Source organism: Diospyros lotus, chromosome 9 (genome assembly GCF_014633365.1).
Source record: "Diospyros lotus cultivar Yz01 chromosome 9, ASM1463336v1, whole genome shotgun sequence".
Classification (NCBI taxonomy): Eukaryota; Viridiplantae; Streptophyta; class Magnoliopsida; order Ericales; family Ebenaceae; genus Diospyros; species Diospyros lotus.
Genome location: NC_068346.1, coordinates 17,080,456 through 17,100,971, shown reverse-complemented (window position 1 = coordinate 17,100,971; position 20,516 = coordinate 17,080,456). Strand labels below are relative to the sequence as shown.

Genomic DNA, 20,516 nt, shown 5'->3' with positions numbered 1-20,516 from the left:
CCAAAAAATCCATTAAAACCAATAAATAATTATCAAGAATTGAAAAGATAGTTATGAACATCCATAATTGAGAATTTTTTTTAAATAATATTATGTTAATAAAATATTACCAAAATAAGATCCAATTCAAACTATTTACCAAACTAAGATTTACCTTGCACATGACTAGCTAGTGCAGCAATAGCGCATAAAATAGAATCTCTCGTGAAACTAGCGATTCTATATGGGAATTGATATAATCATATAACAATGGCACCAATACCTAAGAGGGAGGTGAATTGGGTTATTTAAAATTTTGGTTGAAAACTTGAAATTTCTTTTGTGGTGAAGGATGGAATTTTGATGCAATTTAAAAATGATTAGAAGAATGCAAATCACAATTTATGAAATAAAGAGTAAGAGCAATAGAGTGACAAGCAATATATAGTGATTCGGCTTAAACCAACTCTAATCCATTACCTTAGCTTCTCACTAAGGATTTTCAAGCAAATCACTATAATTCTATTATCCCACCGAATAGGCCTTCTAGCACCAAACTAGGAATATACAACCTCTTGTTTAAACAAACAAGCCCTCTAGTAAAATTAGGTAGAAATATGTAACCTTTTACTTTAATAAAAGTAGGTCATCTAGCTATATAAGCTAGGAACACAAAGAGTGACACAAGAAAGAAATATCTAAGAGTATGCATTCTTAGTTACAATGTAACTAAAAATAGATGCAAGACTTGAAATCGAATTTTACAAAGCAAATACAAAGCCTTGAAGTAAAGATGGAATACACCAATGGAGCACAAAAATGGGTGAGCACTTGGGAGCTTGTAATATGATCACTTGAGTAGTTTGAATCATCCATTTGACTTCCATTTATAGTGACTTGAGAGCCCATTCAAGAATCTTGCACTTGAAATCGAATTTTACAAAGCAAATACAAAGCCTTGAAGTAAAGATGAAATACACCAATAGAGCACAAAAATTGGTGAGCACTTGGGAGCTTGTAGTATGATCACTTGAATAGTTTGAATCATCCGTTTGACTTCTATTTATAGTGGCTTGAGAGCCCATTCAAGAATCTTAGCGTTAGAAGTGGAGGGAGCACTTTGGATTAGTGGATAAACTAGCCGTTGGTGATTTCTGACATTGAAACAGTCGACAGATTAGTTAAGAAATTCAAAATTCAATCGACAGTGTAAGGCATTGGTCAACAATCAGAAGCATAGAATGTAAAGAGTCCATATGCTTGCTTTCTATTAGTTGATAGATGATAGTGTATCGGTTGATAGATACAAGGCATATTTCAGGAACATTAAGGCTAGACATTTTGTCGGTCGACAGTTCATTGAAGAATGGTCGATAGATGGCCAAAAATAAAGGATCGATTGACAGATGATATAAAATATGTCTACAAATGAAGGCTAGATACAGGATATTAAGAACAAGCATATTGCTAATTGACAACCCTAAGGAAAACGGTCGACAGCCAGAAGCCTTGCAATGAGAATGGTTGACAATCTCTTTTGAACTGTTGACAGTTTAAGCTAAAGTTGCAAAATGGTCGACAGATGAGTTTATTTCCTGCATTTTAATCCATTTTGACCAATGGTTCAAACAATCTCTTGAATTTAATTTAGGCACATTAACAGGAGACTTATGTTTTCAAATATATACATAAGAATATAGATTGAATGATCATATTGGCAATGTCTATGGAATCATTTTTCTGTTGAATGTTAAATTGATTTTGTTTGACTTAGAATTCGAAAAATCAATTGTCATTTTTAATCATCAAAACCAATCACAAGAGTAAAACATTAGGAATAACCACTTATGAAAGGAGCAATTCTATATTAAATTTATATTGATTAACCATCATGAATTTCATTCAAAATTAGGACATATACATGAATTGAGTTATTATTTTAATGAAATGATAAAAGTAAAAGAATAAAAATTGTAAGAGAAAAGATAATGAGTTATCTAGCTAAAAAAAAAAAAAAAAAACTGAAAGAAAAAGTAGTGAGTTTAATCTTGATGTAATATTATCCATGTTTTACCTTACTGATGATGTTGATCAGGCCCCGTACCCAACCTTGAGGAGTCAGTAGAGTTGGACAGGTTGTACATGCCCTTGCTACCCTCCACCTATCCCACACAAACATAATTGTTTGTCGTTAACCAGATGTATCATCGTTGTGGACGAGGTCAAGATAGGACCATAGACACAGAAGCATGGGATGGCCACTCACATGCTAAGTTATCAGAGGCAGATTCCACTGAAAACCTCAAACCTATATACTACCTATATAGTGTCACCTTAAAATTACCATGGTAGCTTGTTTTAACTTTCTCTATCTGGCTAGAGAGAAAATTGTGAAACTTGTGGCAAAACTCAAGCAAACCGAGCATATGGTGCATTCCCTTCGTTCTTAGCCGGTGAGATAAACGTCCACAGAGTTTGCCATCTCTTGGCCGAAGCAATGGAGGCATCTCTAAACAGGATCGCTGGTCGAGATCTCAAAATTCAACCATTGCAAGTATGTTGGTGAGTCGGGGTGAAGATCTTTCAATGACAGAAAGTGGTGGGGTTGATTCTGATGCAGTTTCAGCTGAGGATGTTAATGGGCACGAGGATGGTTTGATGCTAGTGGATGATAGTTTTGAGCAAAGATACTACCCTATGTTTGATGGGGATGATTTGCTGGAGGAAGATTTTAATCATTGTGTAGGAATGGATCGAGTCAACGATGATTTTAGAAAGATGGATCGGGGCTTGGCAGTCTCTGATGGAACGATGAGATCGGGAGACCCATCGTCCTTCCCACCCTCTAATAAAACGTCAGAACTCTCGCAAGTTATCGCGTTGGTAGGTGGTGTCGGAGGGTATGGAAGACATTCCGTTGGCAAAAGGCTCTGAGGAAGCATTAAGAAGGAATAGTAGTGTGATTGGCAAAGGTGACGGGCAATCGTATAAGCTAATTTCTGGGGATCAGATCCACCATTCTCGGTCTAATTCTTAAGGCGAACATTACCGTTTGGAAAAGGAAAGGCAGCTAGACAACTTGCAGCTTTGGGAGTTTTCTAGAGCTGATGGGTCGTTGGGTGGGGCCGATTGTGGGTTGAATCGAGAAGGTGGGTCAGGTCGGATGGGTCAGTATGGCCCGCGGGTGTTTAAGGAGGAAGCAACGCTGCCCGCTAGGAGAATGGGTCCAATTTCAATAAGTGCCAGCGTGCATATGTGAACTAGGTGAGGCCTAACAAGAACAATCAAGTAAGAAATGTTGTGCGTCCCATCAAATCTTGGGCTAATGTCACTTAAGGTCGTGCCCAACGTGTTCCGACTCACTTGAAATATTTTTCACCATCAGGTAGGTATGCCCTCTGAAATTCCATTAGTTAAACTCCCTAGTGATATTATTGAAGAATGCTTTGAATATTGGAAGAATACCTTAGTTAGGTATTTTATTGAGAAGCGACTACCATTTCCAGTGGTTCAAAATATTGCTAAGCGTATGTGGCAACACCATGGTCTTTTAGAAGTTCTTTTGAATAATTGCCATTTTTTCTTTTTTTGTTTTGATTTCGAAGGAAGCATGCTGAAAGTTTTTGATGTGAGTCTTTATCATTTTGCGGACCGCCCATTCATTCTAAAATGTTGAGAAATGGGTATGAATTTAGCTAAAGAGTCTTATTCATCAATTCTCCTCTGGATTAAGATTTATAATCCCCCGCTAGAGGGATGGTCGCTAAAAGGAATTTCAGCTATGGCTAGTGACATTGGGAGACCTCTTCATGAAAATCCTATGATAGAGGATAGATCAAGATTAGGATATGCCAGGGTTTGTGTTGAGGTTAATGTGTCCTCTAAATTTCTCAAACATATTGATGTTGATAAGGGTTATGATGAATCTACCGATGATCGTTGTATTTCTAGGCTTCCGATTGAATATCAATGGATACCATCAATTTATTCTCGTTGTTGGGTTTTTGGTCACCCAGATTCGCGGTGCCCAAAGTAGCCCAAACCTGATCCTAAGGGTGCTGAGAGACTCAAGATCAAGGGGGGGGGGGGGGGACAAGATGAGGGCTTTGTTAGAGTGCAAGGTAAAAAGATGAAGGATAATGTGAGTGTTAGGGGTGAGGAAGTAGGCCCATCTGCTATACCTTCTGAGCCTGATAACACCTTTATGAATTAGGAGCTTGTTTAAATTTCCAATCTATTAAGGTTCCTTATGAACCGAAGGATATTGATGAGCAAAAAAAAATAAGAATAAATTTTGTATCTTAGTGGAAGAAGTTAAGGACGTTAACTCTCCCATGGAGTTGGAAGGAGAGGCAGATGACAGGGATGATCCAGGAGAGTCTAATGCTCAACAGGGCGAGGATGGGGATAACTTAGAGTTCGATAAGGCGACGAGTATGAGTTCGGAGGATAATAAGACGAAGACGAGAGTGCAAGCGACCAACCCCTCAGGAGTGTTTATAATATAGATTGTTGCATGGAATGTGAAGGGGATGAATCAGACCTGTAAGTAATGGGAGGTTCGGTCGCTTATTTTCCATAATAAGTTGTCTTTAGTGGCTATTTTAGAATCTCGAGTATGAGAAAAGCAGGCTGGGGGAAGTCTCCCTAACTATTATGCCTTTTTGGACTGGGATCTTAATTATGACATGTGCGATAGAGGGCGTATTTGGGTAGGTCAAGATCCGTCTGCCCTTAATTTGGTAGTTTTGAGTAAGTCAGACAAGTTCATTCATGTCAGAGTGATGTGTCCTGATAATATCACTCCCTTTTTCTTGTCTTGCATTTATGCTAGGAATAAAGAGGTGGACCAAGCTTGTTTATGGAATTCTTTAAGAGGAGTAAGGGTGTCGATGGCTAATGACCCTTGGCTCCTTTTAGGTGATTTTAATGTCTATCACAATAATTCTAAGATGAGAGGTGGAAACACCTCTATCTTTGGGTATGCACAGGTTTAATGGCTTTCTCTCTTTTTGTTTCGCTTTAGGATTTGAATTTTAGTGGGCCAAAGATGATATGGAACAATAAGCGATTTGGAGATGAGTGTATTTATCGAAAGTTAGACAAAGCCCTGGTCAATGATGGTTGGCTTGCTCACTATTCGAAGAGCAAAGCTCTTTTCCTTCAGCTAGGGATCTTCGATCATAGCCCTGTAGTGGTTTTTTAATCTGGCAATATTAGGAATAAGGGGAGTCTTTTCAGGTTCCTAAACCATCTAGCTGACCACCCTCTATTCTTTCATAGAGTGGCTACTAGTTGGAGTAGGTGGCTGGGGTTCCTATGATTTAAGTAGCTCATAGGCTTAGAACAGTTAAGGAGACTATGAAGATCCTCAATAAGTTTAGTGGTCATGTCTCTGAACTTGTTGCTTTTCCTCGAGATAGATTACGCAGTATTCAGCAAGAGATGCAGGATAACCCTCATGACCCTATTATTCGTCAGCGTGAGCTTAATTTGAATAAGGATTATTCGGCGACTCTTGCTTAAGAATCTAATTATTTTCGCCTTCGATCTTGGATTCAGTGGCCTATAGAAGGGGATTGGTGTTCTCGATTTTTCTTCCAATCGATGTTGGCTCGGCGGAATAATCATCATATCATTAGCCTCCAGAAAGAGGATGGCTCGATAACTGATTCGAATGAGGAAGTGGTGAGTATTATGGTCTCCTACTTCTAAAATCTTTTTGGCCAAAGCTTTCGTATAGCTCATCTGCGTCTAGAAGAAGTTGCCCTCTTTATTGATAAGTGCTTGGAGATGGATTAGTGGGACGAGCTCATCGCAGAAGTTTTGGTTGAGGAAGTTAAGAGAGCCCTCTTCAGTATGGGTGATGATAAGGCCCCTGGGTCAAATGGGTTCACTATTAAGTTCTTTAAGAAGGCTTGGGAGATAGTAGGTCCTGATATGGTAAAGGCAGTGCATGGCTTCTTCTCATCTAACAACTTTTTGGGGCAAATGAATGCGACCATAATCAATCTCATTCCTAAGGTTTCTCACCCTGAGGTGTCGTCCTAATTTAGACCTATTTCTTGTTGTAATGTCTTGTATAAATTCATTACTAAGATCTTGGCCAATAGGGTAAAACCGATGCTCTTTGGCTTAGTGGATGTATCTCATGAGGCTTTTGTGCTCTGGCTTAGTGGATGTATCTCAGGAGGCTTTTGTGCTAGGGTGTTCGATTGAGGACAATGTCTTGCTAGCCTAGGAGTTGGTTTTCAATATCATCTCATAAGGCCCATCCCCAGTTGTGTGTTGAAGGTGGTTCTAGCAAAGGCTTACGATTCAATGGAGTGGGACAAGGTGAAAAGGCTGGACCACGTACGTACGTCTATCATATTCATGGCGATTCAAGTGGCTGTGAGATTGGCCACGAAGATCTCCGTACGTTAAGACTTCACCTTCAATCTGGAAAAGCCGACCCTCTTCTGTTATCCCTTTGCAGATGAGATGAATCTATCACTTGGATTTCTTGTGCTCTTTTGGCCCTTCACTTGGATCTCTCTGGATAACCAATCACTCTCACTCACTGCCTCTCTCCCCACATGTTATTTGCAATGCACCATATTTCTTTCTTGCTTCCCGCTGACTTCTTTTTCTTTCTTGCCATCTTCTTCTTCTTCTGTCCCGTCTTTCATAATATATTCCCTTCGTTTTGTCCAGTTCTGCCAAGAAAAATTGATATGCTTCGCAGCCAACACTCTTTCCCTTGTTTCCATTGCCACCCTCATAGCTACATTCGCATGGTATATCTCTCCCTCTCTCCCTCCCTCTCTTTCTCAGAGAGAGAAAATGAACGATCGATGATAGCTTTACAAAGTGTTCACAGATATAGGTTTGAATTTAATTAGCTCTTTGATAATTGATTTGTGAAATTTCGACAGGTCCAACATCTTATAGAAAGGTGTTTGCTTCTTCGTATGACCCGAGATCAATGCATCAAGGCTCTTGCAGAACATGCCAATGTCAGACCCATCGTTACACTGACCAGTACTCTCTCTCTCTCTCTAAATATATATATATATATATATATTCTGTTGCTACTAAGGTCTCGCCCTCTAAGAATCAAATCATATTACAATATATATCTATACATATATATATTCTCCTTTTAACTAGAAGGTTGGCAGTGGACACAGGTTCAAAATTGGCCTCTTTGTAAAAAGGCATAAACTCTTGAAAGTAGCATTATGCACTAGGGGCACCCTTCTAACATGGTTTGATTTCCAACTATCTACTTGTAAGCTTATGGTAGCGTCTTTACATTTTCAGTGTGGAGAGAACTAATAAAGGAGAACAGCGGCTTCTTCCAAGCATATTTCCAAGTTACTTCTCCCAGGCCTTTCATGGGTAAGCCAAGCCCTTGCAGTTTGATTTAGTGGTCTCAATTTTCTATGAATCCTTGAAAAAATGGCTCTACTTTGCTCAAACTTCGTTGTATTTACAAAATAGTTTGAAACTTCATGTATTTGATCTCATCTATATTGTCATATTAGAAGTTCCTACTAATATATACACATGAAAGGTTTTTAACTTTTGTTATCATTTTATATAAATGGTGTCATTATATATATGTCAGCCATCTGAGCCTGATTTGTTTCTTATTCAGGGAGACAGATCCAAAAGAATCCAAGGTTTTCAAGAAGGAAACCATGGAGGTGAATAAGAATCATAAATTAATCCCATTGAAAAAGAAAGTAACAGAGAGTTTAGCAGTGGTGTCAACCATTGAATATTGAAAGTTTTAGCTTCTTTCTATATATATACACTTTATGTACGATCTTCACTAATGTCATCAAGCAAAAAACAAATTTATGATCTTCAATGTCAAAGGCAGATGAACCTTTTTAAAAACAGCCTCTCTCTTAATCCATCGATGGAGCCCGTGATCATGAGATAAATCTTCTCCATACATGCATGTTCGGGTGGTTGTGAACTTTGAGAAATAATTAAATTCCAATTTCAAAACTGATCCGACGAGGAAGATGACAGGCCAGACAGCTGAATTGGGCCATTTAAGAAATCAATACAGCTAATTCTAGCATTAAATTCTGCAGAATTCTGTATTTATAATTATTATATTAACTAGTAATATGCTATTGTTATCTAGGGCTGAAGTTATTTTTTTTATAACTACTTCAATTTATTAAGAAAAAAACTGAAGTGAATGAAACCCTAAGGCTGAAGTGAAAGATAGGGTTGTCTTTGGACCAATTACATCAGTTTCTTGTTTAGCACAGAGTTCTCAACAAGCTGGACTTTAGAAAACCCCATCCCAAGAGCATCTACCTCAGAAAGGAAAATGATTGAAACCCTAAACCAAACCCAAAAGAGAAAACTCCTCTTTTCTTCTGGCCACAGTACTAGTCATAAAAGCTTCTTTTACTCAAAGGGCACTGTCTTTGTTCCCGTGGATTAATGCCTTGAAGCCTTCCTTCCATGGCAACCATTGCCTTCTTCGTGGACCTGAATTTCTTTGCAACCAGAAAGTCATGAATTCCCTTAATTACATGAATACACCACTACCATTGCTAAAGGAGTTTTCAATTGATCAGTGTGTTGAAGCAGCCTGATGAGTGGTTGCATAATAAATTTGACATCCAGTCATTTAACTCTTGTGAAAGGGACAAGCTTCAAAGTCAGATTAGCTAGCTAGTGAGATCTATAATTTCCATTATAGCACTTGCCCCCATTCAGTTTAGTTTCGTCCCCTCTAGGCCGTTGTTTTGCGATCCGTTGTACGCAAGCCATGTGCTGGAGGGGTACATAAAACTACAAACATAATTTTTATATTGGATTTTGGCATGACTCGTCAGTATCCATTCATTGAATAGGAAAATAACTCTTTAAAATAACGAGTTAATCTACTTCGCCCGAGAGACTTATCGAATGGAGTTAAAAATATCAAAATACTTTCGTCCAAAATACAAATTTGCAAGGGATGTCACTGCATTCGCCTCTCTCCTCTTTTCATTTCCATGGCCACGATGTGACCTCTGACCGTCGAGCACTAATGCCTTCGTCTCATTGCGCCTCACCGACCGTCGGAGAACGTAATGACGATCGATGAGGCGACGAGGCGAGGCGATGGCAGTGAGGCGGCGAGGTGGCAGTCACATTGCAGCCATAAGAAGGGAGAAATGAGAGAGACGAAGACAATGGCATCCCTTGCAAATTTGTATTTTGGGCACGAGCATTTTGGTCTTTTTAATCCCATTCAGTAAGCCCCTCCAACAATATAGCACGGCTCTTAAAATAGCTTATAATTATAAAAGTTTTACCACCACATTACTTTTCTTTTTGAAACATGCCCTATATGCTAGTTGCAAGTTGTGAACAGATTGAGAAATCACAAGGGTTGCATTGAACACGTGATGTTAGCAACCAGTTAAAAATGTTGCCAAGATGATCAGCCAGCAGTTTGATAGATCCCTTCTAGGTCAAAGAATCAGTGCCATGCATCATCTAACCCCTACCTAGCTAGTTAAACCCTAAAAAATATCCCCAAAACAGACAAGCAAGCTTGCGAAAGTACTACCAATGACTGCCTCCACTTCATTTGAGTTTCAGATTAAGGAGCTAAAGATGTATATATTTGTTTTGCAAGCTCTTCAATCACTCCGAGTACTGCAGTACTCTCTCTCTCTCTCTCTCTCTCTCTCTCTCTCTATCTATATGTGGACGAATATAGAAATTAGAGTGCAATCATAGTGCTTTTTTTTAAAATGATTAATTGCTTGGATTGCTTCCATGGCTCAACTAGCATTGCAAACCATGGCGTTTTCCCATTCAAGTCTATCGAAAAGAAAAAGGAAACTTATATATGTCATGGACATGCTAGCCAATTAACAAATAGATGCTTGATCTCACATATTCGATCCATAAATATATAAATATAGGGTTTTATCATAATGACTACATATATCTTGTGGCGTCAATATTTGAAAATTAACGATTTCAATAATATAAATAAAGTCAGTAATCATGGTCAAAAGCAACTTGCAGAGGAGTCAAATGGTTTGTGATGATCAACGTCACCAACTTCAGGTAGGCAATTTGAAGCAACTTCCATTTCCCTACAATTGTAATAAACTATTACAGAATCATAACCTCATGATCTTCGGCACCTGGGCTCCTCGATATACTTCCCTCAGCACCCTCCTGCCCACAGCTCTCTCCGTCTTTCTTGGACTGAATCGGTGGGAAATGAGCCCACTGAATGTGCCCATGAACACGAAAAAGATCCCAATTAGCATAATTTCCCCCTTGAAATAGAAATTAATTCTGTTTGAGCTGGTTTTGGTTTAGATTTGTTCTCATTTCTTGTACAAAACTTGTTACTAATTTCTTGATCTTTTGGAAAACTCATAGAACAGCCAGTTTAAAACTTGTTGGATCAAACAAATATGAATTTTCCCCGTAAAAGAACTTACATTTTTTGCCGCAGCACTGAAGGCTTCCTTGTGAGTCATGTTAGGATATATAGCCTTGAGCCTCCTGATTTCTTCTCTGCTAGGGTTTACAAAACCTAGAATTAGTTCGTATATAATCATGTGTGTGTGTGTGTACATATGTCAATCAGTTTTACAAAATGCTTCTTACTTGATGAAGTTGTTGTAAGCCGATGGAGCTCGTTGCCTTTTCTCTGGGGCTGTTGAGAGATCATGAGAATTAGACCAAAATTAGAAAAAAAAAAGTTGCAAAATTTACCTTACTTAACCAGCAACCTGACGAAGAAGAAGAAGAAGAAGAAATTCATACGTTTGTTCACAATATGATTCACTGGGACTACATCTTCTTCCTCATCATCCAATGAGATTACCAGAGATGGGCTTCCCTTATCCAAATTTTTCTGATCAGTTCCAGCTTCTTCAGGACTAACTTCTAGCTTTGGCTGGACAGAGAGAGAGAGAGATGAAAACCAAATTAAGCGTAGGGATCACCAAATAAGTATTTTGGTAATGATGAGAACCCGTAGTCACTATTCTTCATGAGTAAATTTGAGGACTCACCCCGGATGTAAGTATAAAACGTAAGAAACCAAATTCTTCGGGAGGAAAAAAGAAGCTAATAGAGATTGAGAGAACCATCACCTCATCGTCTTGGTTGAGAGAAGCAAAGAGATGGAAAGGGACAAAAGAGGCCTTCATCATGTTGACGGAGAGGAGGCTGGTGCAATGGCCGCATCTAACTGTAACCACCATTGACAAGCTACTATATGGAACGCTTACCTGAACTTGGAGGAGAAAGTAATCACAATAACCCAAAGAAGAAGACGAGGAAGATGATAAAATGCATAAAACATATAAGAGGTTGATGAAAATCTGTATTATATATTACCAGTAAAATGGTGGTGCAGTAGCCACACTGGACATAACAAATCTGTTCTTGAAGGTCGAAGAGATGGTTAAGCGCAGACATTTTTTCCTTCCGCACGGGAGGGGTGGGGAAAGAGAGATGAGAAAAGCTATGCTTGATATGAAGTTTATATACTGAAGCTTGGGAAGATATATCGGAGAAAGAGTGAATTTTTTTTGTATATATAGACGTTTTTTTCAAAAGAGAACTGATCAAAAAGCTTTAAACTAATTAAGAGTGCAATGTATAAATTTGAAGCGAAAATAGTTTTCAATTTATTACTAAAAATGAGTGAATATTTGAGTACTTTATGAATTTTGTGTTTCAAAACAAATTGATAATTGTATCTTAATTCTTTTTATCACCACGTGCAGTGTACTTCAAATTTCATGAAAATCTCGTCTCTCATTTGATCTCTTGTGAGATTCCATGCGACATATGCTAAAAAAAAATCACATGATGCTATAAGTTTTAGGCATCTTAAGAAGTCTCGTTGCACCTCTATCACAACCTTCCCCTAAACTCCAGGCTCCCATAGAACTCTCTAACTCTCTAACTCTCACCTAATTCCCTCCACTGTGCCTTCTCTCTAATCACCAACTTTGAAGTCGCTTGAAAGCCTCAATTGTACTTCACGTAAAACCTTTCTCTACTTATCCTTGTTCTACTCTATTTTCACCCTTTATTTTCCTCGTTCTTTCCCTTGCCATAACCTTTAATTTGTCGTGTTCTACTCCCTTCTCTATTCTAGGTTTTAACTATTTGGTATTAGGCTTCCATAGTCTGGATTCCACTCAATTTTCAACATATGGCTTTTAATCATTTTCTTTCTCATCTAACATCAATTGACAATTAACAAGTCTAAATTTCTTGTGGTTTTAATAGGTGCCTTCTTGCAAATCCATGGCAAAAGTCTTCAAGTCGTAGTATCAAGGTTTTTGCAGATTTGAGGCAATTCTTCAACGGTATGGCCTCAATCACTTCCTAGATAATTTTGTTCCAGTTGTCAAGTTTACCTTGCTCTTAGCTAGTTATATGGCTCCGTTATTTTTTTTTTTTATGTAAATAAGAATAAATAAAATAAGAACAATGCCAAAACGATTACAAACCAAGATCAAAATATACCCTGAACCACCAACGCAAATCAAGGGCTAAGACAAAGTAACCATCACCCTCAAGGCCAAGAAAAAAAAATAAGAAAAGAAAAGAACTAAAAATATATACAACAACAAATAGAAAAATGAAAACAACATCCAGAAATAAAAGCTGAAACTAATATGAAACTCTAGGATTACAATAACCAGCCTCCAAAAGAAAACAAACGATTGCTCAATGAGGAGAAACAGTGTGGTTTCTCGGAAGTTGCCAGACATGATAAAGAGCATGACTTTGAATAAACGACTTGAAATGGACAGTTATCAAACAGGCCCACACTACGTACTGAATCTAACAAGCCAATTGAGGAGTGGATCTCTCATGATCACGAAAGCGCCTGTTGTTACGCTCTCTCCAGATGGAATACACCAAAGTATGCAGTGCCAACCTATTCGCCACCTACCAGGGGCTCTTGCCACTCTATCTCGCAGCTGCCCATTACACACTAGTATTCCATTGATACCAAGGCTAGCTAAATTTCTTCGATATGCGAAAGAAAGACAACACCTCACAGGAATAGGGGCACTCAAAAAACATGTGGCTATGTCTTTCTGCATCTGCCCTGCAAAGAAAGCATATATTTGGAAAGGACAAAAACAGGTTAATACGATCAAAAGTAGATAAGCGTTCCTGAATCGCTAACCAGAGAATGAACGAATGGGTGGGAATACCCACAGATGATCGACCAAACTAATCGATACCAAGGAACCTGAGAACGCTGACCCTAAAGGTCCTGGAAAGCAGCCCTAACCGAAAAAATCTCGTTCGAGGCTAAAAGCCAATAAGGCTCATCACAATGGTCAAGATGATAGAGGCTAGGAAGATGATTCCAAACAAGGTCTGACAATATCCAAGAACCATCCTCAATAAAATTCGAGACCTTAGCCATTATAGAAATTCCTAATTGTCGAGGCAACTGGCAAGAGAAGCAATCAATGAGCACACTAAAAGGGTGCCACTAGTCATACCAAAGGAACATGCTCTGACCATCCCCAATCCTCCACCCAAAGCGGGATCTTAGAGCCCCCCCTTTACAAGAGCAGTTTTTGCCAGTACCACGGGCAGGTATAAGGAACTCTAAGAAGCCAAAAGCACGTCCCCTTCACCCTATAAGAATGCACCCATTTCACCCACATGGATTCCCTATCCCCTACAAGCAAACCTCAAATAAGCTTCGTAACCAAGGGTTGATTCCAAACATAAAGAGGCTTAAGATCGAGGCCCCCTTACTCCTTCGGGTAACAAATCTCACGCCAAGCTACTTTGGCTTTATGGAGGTTCGCCTCATTGCTACTCCAAAGGAAATTACGAATAATCTGCTCGATCTCATAGATTACCCTTTTCGAGATGATGAGATAGAACAGACTGAACCAACTGCAAACGCCCCCTAAAGGAGAGTAACCTACTACGCCAACCACAAATCCTATTCCTTTATCAATGATAGGCTGGCAAACCCCGAAAGACAGCTTGGTGGATAGTAGAGGCACCCCCAGATATCTCATAGGCAAATCACCTCTACGAAAACTTGAAGCATTAAGAATATTCTCTCTCAAGGATTCGTCCCTACAAAAGACGAAGCAATCACTCTTCAAAGGATTGGCCTTGAGGCCAGATAAAGAAAAGAATCTTTCCAAGAAGGATTTTTAGATGTTTACCGAAGCAGGGTCACCATGGGAGAACAAGAGAAGATCATCTACGAACATGAGCATCACCATATGAGTCTGCTCTCATTTCCAATGGAATTAAAAATCTAGGGACCTCGCGTAGTGGTTCACAATACCATGCAAAGTCTGCATCACAAGAACAAAGAGATAAAGGGATAGGGGGTCTCCTCACCTCAAACCCTGCGGACCCCTACAGAAGAAGCCATTTAATTTATCGTTAATCTTAACAAAATAATGAGGCATTGTAATACACTCACAGATCTAGCTATAGAATTGTGGAGCGAAATTCATTAATTGAAGCACCATCATGAGAAAATCCCATTCCATTGAGTCATAAGCTTTCGCTAAATCCACCTTTAACGCACATCGAGGAATGCCTTTATGAAGATGATATTGGAAAACCAACTCTTGAGCCACCAACACATTATCCCCGATCGAACGGCCTGGCGCAAAGGCATCTTGAGAACCATCCACCAAGCCAGAGAGCATCGGTTCGATCCTATTAGCCAAAATCTTGGTGATGACTTCATACAAGACGTTACAACAAGAAATAAGTCTGAATTGGGACGCACCACAGGGTAGGGAACCTTAGGAATGAGACTGATAATGGTCGCATTCATTTGCCCCAGAAGGCGACCGGAGGACAAGAAATTACTCATCGCCTCCACAAAATCTGGACTTTCAAACTCCCAAGCCTTCCTAAAGAACTTAACAGTGAACCCATTTGGCCTAAGGGCCTTGTCATCACCCATACTGAAGAGGGCGTTCTTAATTTCCTCAATCGAAACTTTAGCAATGAACCCTCCCCACTGATCCCTCTCAAACGCTTAATAATAAAATGGGCAATTTCCTCTGATCGTAGAGGAGCTAGATTAGCACTTTGACCTATAAGATTTTGGAAATAGGACACCATGATGCTCGCCACCTCTTCCTTAAAGTCCACGACCATGTCATCCTCTTTTTGGAGGCTAATGATACGATTGTTCTTTCGTTGAGCCAACATAGATCAGAAAAAAAAAAAAAAAAAAAAAGGACACTAATCCCCCTTCGGAAACCATCGAATTCGAGCTCGAATGCAAAAATATTCAGATTCTTGAGCAATAGCAACCGAATAATCTCTATTCAACGAAAAGTAGGGTTATGAGGGTTATCATGCATCTCTTGTTGAATACTACACAATCTATCACGGAGAGACGCAACGAGCTCTGAGACATGACCACTAGACCTGTTGAGTGTCTTCATAGCATCCTTAACAACTTTGAGCTTCTGAGTTACTCGAAACATAGGAACCCCAGGAACCCACCTATTCTAGCTAGCAGCCACCCTATCCAAGAATAGGGGATGATCAACAAAATGGTTAAGGAACCTGAAAGGACTCTCCTTATTTCGATTATTTCTAGCTAAAAACAGTTCTATGATCCAAGATCCTTAGCTGAAGGAAATGAGCCTTACTCTCTGGATAGCTAACAAGCCAACCATCATTAACTAAGGCTCTATCCAACTTACACAAAATACACTTCTCTCCAAACCGCTTGTTGTTCCACGTTAACTTTGGCCCACTAAAAGCCAAGTCCTGAAGCAAGATAAAAGAGAGAAAATCATTAAACATATACATACCCCAAGATAGAGAAATGTTTCCACCTTTCATCTCAGAACTATTGCAACAAACATTAAAATCACCCAAGAGGAGCCAAGGGTCGCTAGCTACCAACATCTCCACTCATCTTAGAGAATTCCATAAACGAGCTTGGTCCACTTCCTCATTCCTAGCGTAAATACAAGACAAGAAGAAGGGAGTGACGATGTCAGGACCTGACACTCTGACATGAATGAACTGGTTTGATTTGTTCAAAACAACCAAACTAATGGCAAACGGAACATGACCTACCCAAATACGACCCCTATCGAACATATCATAGTTGAATTCCCAATTCCAATAGGGCATAATAGCTTAGGAAACTCCCTCAACTTGCATTTCTCGGACTCGAGACTCTAGAATAGCCACTAGAGACAATTTACTTTGAGAAATAAGCGATAGAACCTCCCACTACTTATGGGTTTGATTCAACCCCCTCACATTCCATATTGCAATCTGCATCATAAACGTTCCTTATGGGTTAGGTCCAAACTCGTGGACCCGTGCTAATTCTTCTCATGCTCTCACTTCTTCTTCTTATCCCTCTTGGCTTGAATTCTCACCCTCATCTTATTCGGTTATGAACTCACACTCGATACCCTATCAGATTCCACGTCTTCGCCATTCTCTTCTTCTTGAACGTTAGTATCTCTCGAATCTTTCCTATTATCGGTCTTTTCCTCTGACTCCTTGGGAGAGGGAAGGTCAAAGAGTTCGTCTAACTCCTCTGCGTTCAGAGGAAATTACCCCTTTTATTATTAAGCTTTTGAAGAGAGATCAGTGGGGAGGGCTCATTGCTAAAGTTTCGACTGAGGAAATTAAGAACGCCCTCTTCAGTATGGGTGATGACAAGGCCCCTGGGCCGGATGGGTTCACTGTTAAGTTCTTTATGAAGGCATGGGAGTTTGTAGGTCTAGATGTTGTGGAGACAGTGAGTAGTTTCTTCCCTTCCAGTCGCCTTCTGGGGCAAATGAATGCAACCATTATCAGTCTCATTCCTAAGGTTCCCCACCCTGAGGTGTTGTCCCAATTCAGACATATTTCTTGTTGTAATGTCTTGTATAAAGTCATCACCAAAATTTTGGCTAATAGGATCGAATCGATGCTCTTTAGCTTGGTGGATGGTTTTAAGCTGCCTTTGTGCCAGGCTATTCTATCGGGGATAATGTGTTGGTGGCCCAAGAGTTGGTTTTCCAATATCATCTTCATAAAGGCCTTCCTCGATGTGCGCTAAATGTGGATCCACGAGTGTATTATGACGCTTTGTTATTTTATTAAGATTAATAGTCAATTAAATGGCTTTTTCCGTGGGGGTCGAGGTTTGAGGCAAATGGACCCCTCGTCCCCTTATCTCTTTATTCTTGTGATGCATACCTTGCATGGTATTGTGAGCCACTATGCGAGGTCCCCAGATTTTCAATTCCATTGAAAATGCGAGCAGACTCAGATGGCGATGCTCATGTTTGCAGATGATTTTCTCTTGTTCTCCCATGGTGACCCTGCTTCGGTATAAGCATATTAAAATCTTGCTTGGAGAGATTCTCTTCTTTATCTGGCCTCAAGGCCAATCTTCTGACGAATGATTGCCTCATCTCTTGTAGGGACGAATCCTTGAGAGAGAATATTCTTAATGCTTCTAGTTTTTGTAGAGTTGATTTGCCTATGAGATATCTGGGGGTGTCTCTACTATCCACCAACCTGTCTTACGGGGCTTGCCAGCCCATCATTAATAAAGTAAAGAACATGATTTGTGGTTGGCGTAGTAGGTTGTTCTTCTTTGGGGAGTGTCTGAAGTTGGCTCAATTTGTTCTATCTACTATCTATGTGTATTGGGTGTCTATGTTCATCCTCTTGAAAAGAGTGATCTATGAAATCGAGCAAATTATTGGTAAATTCCTTTGGTGTGGCAATGAGGCGAGCCCCCATAGAGCCCAAGATAGCTTTGCGTGAGATTTGTCGCCTGAAGGAACAGGGCCTCTAAACGCAGAGAAGTAAATTAGTTGAAGCAACCTCCATGCATAAATAAAATAGGTGGCAAATGCATTAAACTTAATTGTGTAGCCCAATTAAAATGACACCCTGAATATTTAAGTATATTGATAAGAACAGTTCGTCAGTAGCAAGCTTGTTTGACCACATTTTGGTCTTTCTGGTTCATTTCAAGTCTCACTTTGAAAACACCTGCAAATCCAACTCTCTTGAACATAGCAGCAGCAGATTCCTGTGAGTGGGCTGGCGCTTTTTTGTTTCATCTGTTGTTTTCTCCTTATTAAAGCTCAAGTTCTCCCTCTCTCTCTCTCCCCAACTGATATATGAAAGTGAAAGTGCAATGAGTTTCATTACCATGTTTGAGGCGTATGGGAAGTTTCTAGAAGACTGTGTGCAGAAAGGAAAGGAGGCATCTTAGAATTTGTCTTTCCTGAAGGAGAGAAAGTCTGGCCGTGAAAATAACTCCTCTCTACTTTCTGTGCTTTCTTCTGCATGTTACTTGCCATCCCTTTCTGTGCATTTTGGCCCTCTTAATGCCCTACCACCTACCCTTGTCTACTTGGGGCCGCCAGAAAATGTCACCTCATGTCTCACCTCTCTGACAATTGCTTGCTTGCTGCACCAATACCATCGACATACATTTCAAGTAATTTTAATTAATCTCATTATGCAATATCAATTATATATATATATATCTGAAGGCTACAGTCACTCTTTCTCATCTATTAAATTATTAATTATCTTTTTGGACTTTTATAACTCATATTATTACTAAGTATTTAATATATAACTTCTCAAATAATTCATATTTGAATATCATGGACCCTGTTAAATAAAATTCAATCTGTGTGAATGCATAGGAGGATAGGAACAAATTTCCAGTATTAGAAACCTAATCCAGTTATAATTGTTACTTACAAATTATGGACAACCTCTGATTTAATTATGGATGAATCATGGCATTAAATGAGTCATAACAAGCATTTCTTAGCCCTCTTTCTCTATATATTTTGCTAATTACTTGTGCTCTTTCATTCACTCTTCTCATCCAACCTCTATTAATAATTCAGTTGTAAGATGGGTTGGCTTGAGCGGATCGACTTAAGCCAAAGAATTTACGCGTCATGACGATAATTATAACTACATGAACAAGTTAAGATGCGTTTTTCATTATTCTGGGGAGAATGTAACCTACAAGAAAGGTTAGTACTAAAACCCAGATTTCTGAATTCTAATTCTATATAGATGTATATAAATTAAGTCGAATAAATATCAGTAGCTACGCCAAATTATTACATGTCATACGCGTACGTTAATATTAATTGATGATCCAATCCGACTGTGATTGTGATAAAATGGAACTATATAGGGGCTGCAGTCTTCATCTTTCTCCTGCCCATTAACCTCTCTCTCTCTCTCTCTCTCTCGTGAGGGGCCTTGGGAAAGTTTGAGCAGAAAATGGTCTATCGGGAGTAGGCCCTTTGGATTCAAATGGTACTGTTCCATTAAATTTGTTTCTGTTTCAGGCAGCTTCTTGACGGAGAACTCTGTAGTCTGAAAGTGAGAAAACATAGCTGGATGGTGAAATAATGTGTAGAAGTGAGTATTCAATTAATGCAAGCCCTGTGAGTTGAATATATGACAGTTAATGTTTGTATAACACTGTCATGTATTCTTAATCTGATTATATTATTATATGAATGAAAACGAAATTTGAAAATTAAATATTAGGCTTAAAAAGTAAAAGATATTTTTTAAGACTAAACGAAACCCAAATGTTTTCAAACTTTTTGAGTATAGAAAGGTTTAAGAAACAGAAAAAGATGAAAATTGGGAAGTCATGACCACCTCTGCTGATTTAAGATGTTTCGCAAGAATTGGGAATTTCACATAATCTTCAAGAAGTAATCAAATTAAAACAGAAATTACATAATCCTTGTTAGAGAATATTAAGAGGCAAGAGAATTTTGTGGAGCACATAAGCAACGTTCTTCTCATTTAGTATATACAATCATTTGAGTACATAGGAGTTGAATGAATATATATTAAATCTGACTCTTGGTCATCTTAACATGACTCATAGATCACTTGCACATTACTTAAGATACTCCCCCTTAATATGTTTGTTCCTTTCGGCCTAAAGGGATGATCGAACATGGCTTATGGCAGTGGGGAACGGGCTTCGACGATTGGTTCATCGAGGGGCAGCTGCTACCTGCAAGAACTCTAACGGTCAAGTAAGTAAAAAAGTAAATTGACAAAGTATTGATAGGCTAGAAAAGAACATAACTTATCTCTTTATAGAGCTGGTTTATATAGAATGAGGAGAGGTTCTCCTACATGCATGTTTGCATCAGGTATTGCAGGGTGATGGGACTGGATATTCGGGACCGACGGGACTCCCTGACGGTGGCATGGTGCCAACAGGACCTTCATTAAATGCGGATGGGATCTGAAGCAGGCGCGAGAGTACCCAGCATGCGGTGGTAATGATGTTGTTGCAGATTAACGCAAGGCTAAGACCGAGTCAAGGCTGGGCCGAGATTAGGCCGATACGGTCCACAGCCCTCTATGTTGGTTGATCATGAAGCGAGCATCTGAGCTAGAAACAAGGGAAGTTGGGTGACTCTTGCTTTAGCAGAGGTTTATAGTCGAGCTAGCGTTAGGGCATAGTTTAGATAAATGGTTGGGCTAAGGCTTTG

General features: G+C 39.3%; 2 protein-coding genes across 3 annotated transcripts; one reads left to right on the top strand and one right to left on the bottom strand.

Annotated features, from left to right (window-relative positions):
- The first annotated feature begins 6,512 nt into the window (after positions 1-6,512).
- On the top strand, positions 6,513-7,868 carry LOC127809480 (uncharacterized). The gene is made up of 4 exons (XM_052348299.1): positions 6,513-6,758; positions 6,897-7,002; positions 7,285-7,362; positions 7,622-7,868. Exons 1-4 carry the CDS (start codon positions 6,558-6,560, stop codon positions 7,672-7,674), a joined length of 438 nt encoding a protein of 145 aa, XP_052204259.1. The 5' UTR covers positions 6,513-6,557; the 3' UTR covers positions 7,675-7,868.
- Positions 7,869-9,960: 2,092 nt separating this feature from the next.
- LOC127810174 (axial regulator YABBY 4) lies at positions 9,961-11,451 on the bottom strand. Of its 2 annotated transcripts, none has more exons than XM_052349492.1 (6): positions 11,353-11,451; positions 11,106-11,243; positions 10,774-10,906; positions 10,615-10,663; positions 10,446-10,524; positions 9,961-10,227 (listed from the first exon to the last, which is right to left on the bottom strand). In XM_052349492.1, exons 1-6 carry the CDS (start codon positions 11,431-11,433, stop codon positions 10,108-10,110), a joined length of 600 nt encoding a protein of 199 aa, XP_052205452.1. In that variant the 5' UTR covers positions 11,434-11,451; the 3' UTR covers positions 9,961-10,107. The 2 variants fall into 2 exon arrangements, with proteins under 2 accessions (XP_052205452.1, XP_052205454.1); XM_052349494.1 differs by having other exon boundaries at positions 10,446-10,521.
- Positions 11,452-20,516: the final 9,065 nt, after the last annotated feature.

Bases quoted from the DNA above. Each gene is read 5' to 3' on its own strand.
- LOC127809480 (XM_052348299.1), top strand. From the start codon at position 6,558: ATGTTATTTGCAATGCACCATATTTCTTTCTTGCTTCCCGCTGACTTC. The intron at 6,759-6,896 runs GTATATCTCTCC...AAATTTCGACAG, and splicing joins CTCATAGCTACATTCGCATG to GTCCAACATCTTATAGAAAG. The intron at 7,003-7,284 runs GTACTCTCTCTC...TTACATTTTCAG, and splicing joins ACCCATCGTTACACTGACCA to TGTGGAGAGAACTAATAAAG.
- LOC127810174 (XM_052349492.1), bottom strand. From the start codon at position 11,433: ATGTCTGCGCTTAACCATCTCTTCGACCTTCAAGAACAGATTTGTTAT. The intron at 10,525-10,614 runs GTAAGAAGCATT...TGTAAACCCTAG, and splicing joins GCTTACAACAACTTCATCAA to CAGAGAAGAAATCAGGAGGC. The intron at 10,228-10,445 runs GTAAGTTCTTTT...GGGCACATTCAG, and splicing joins TCAGTGCTGCGGCAAAAAAT to TGGGCTCATTTCCCACCGAT.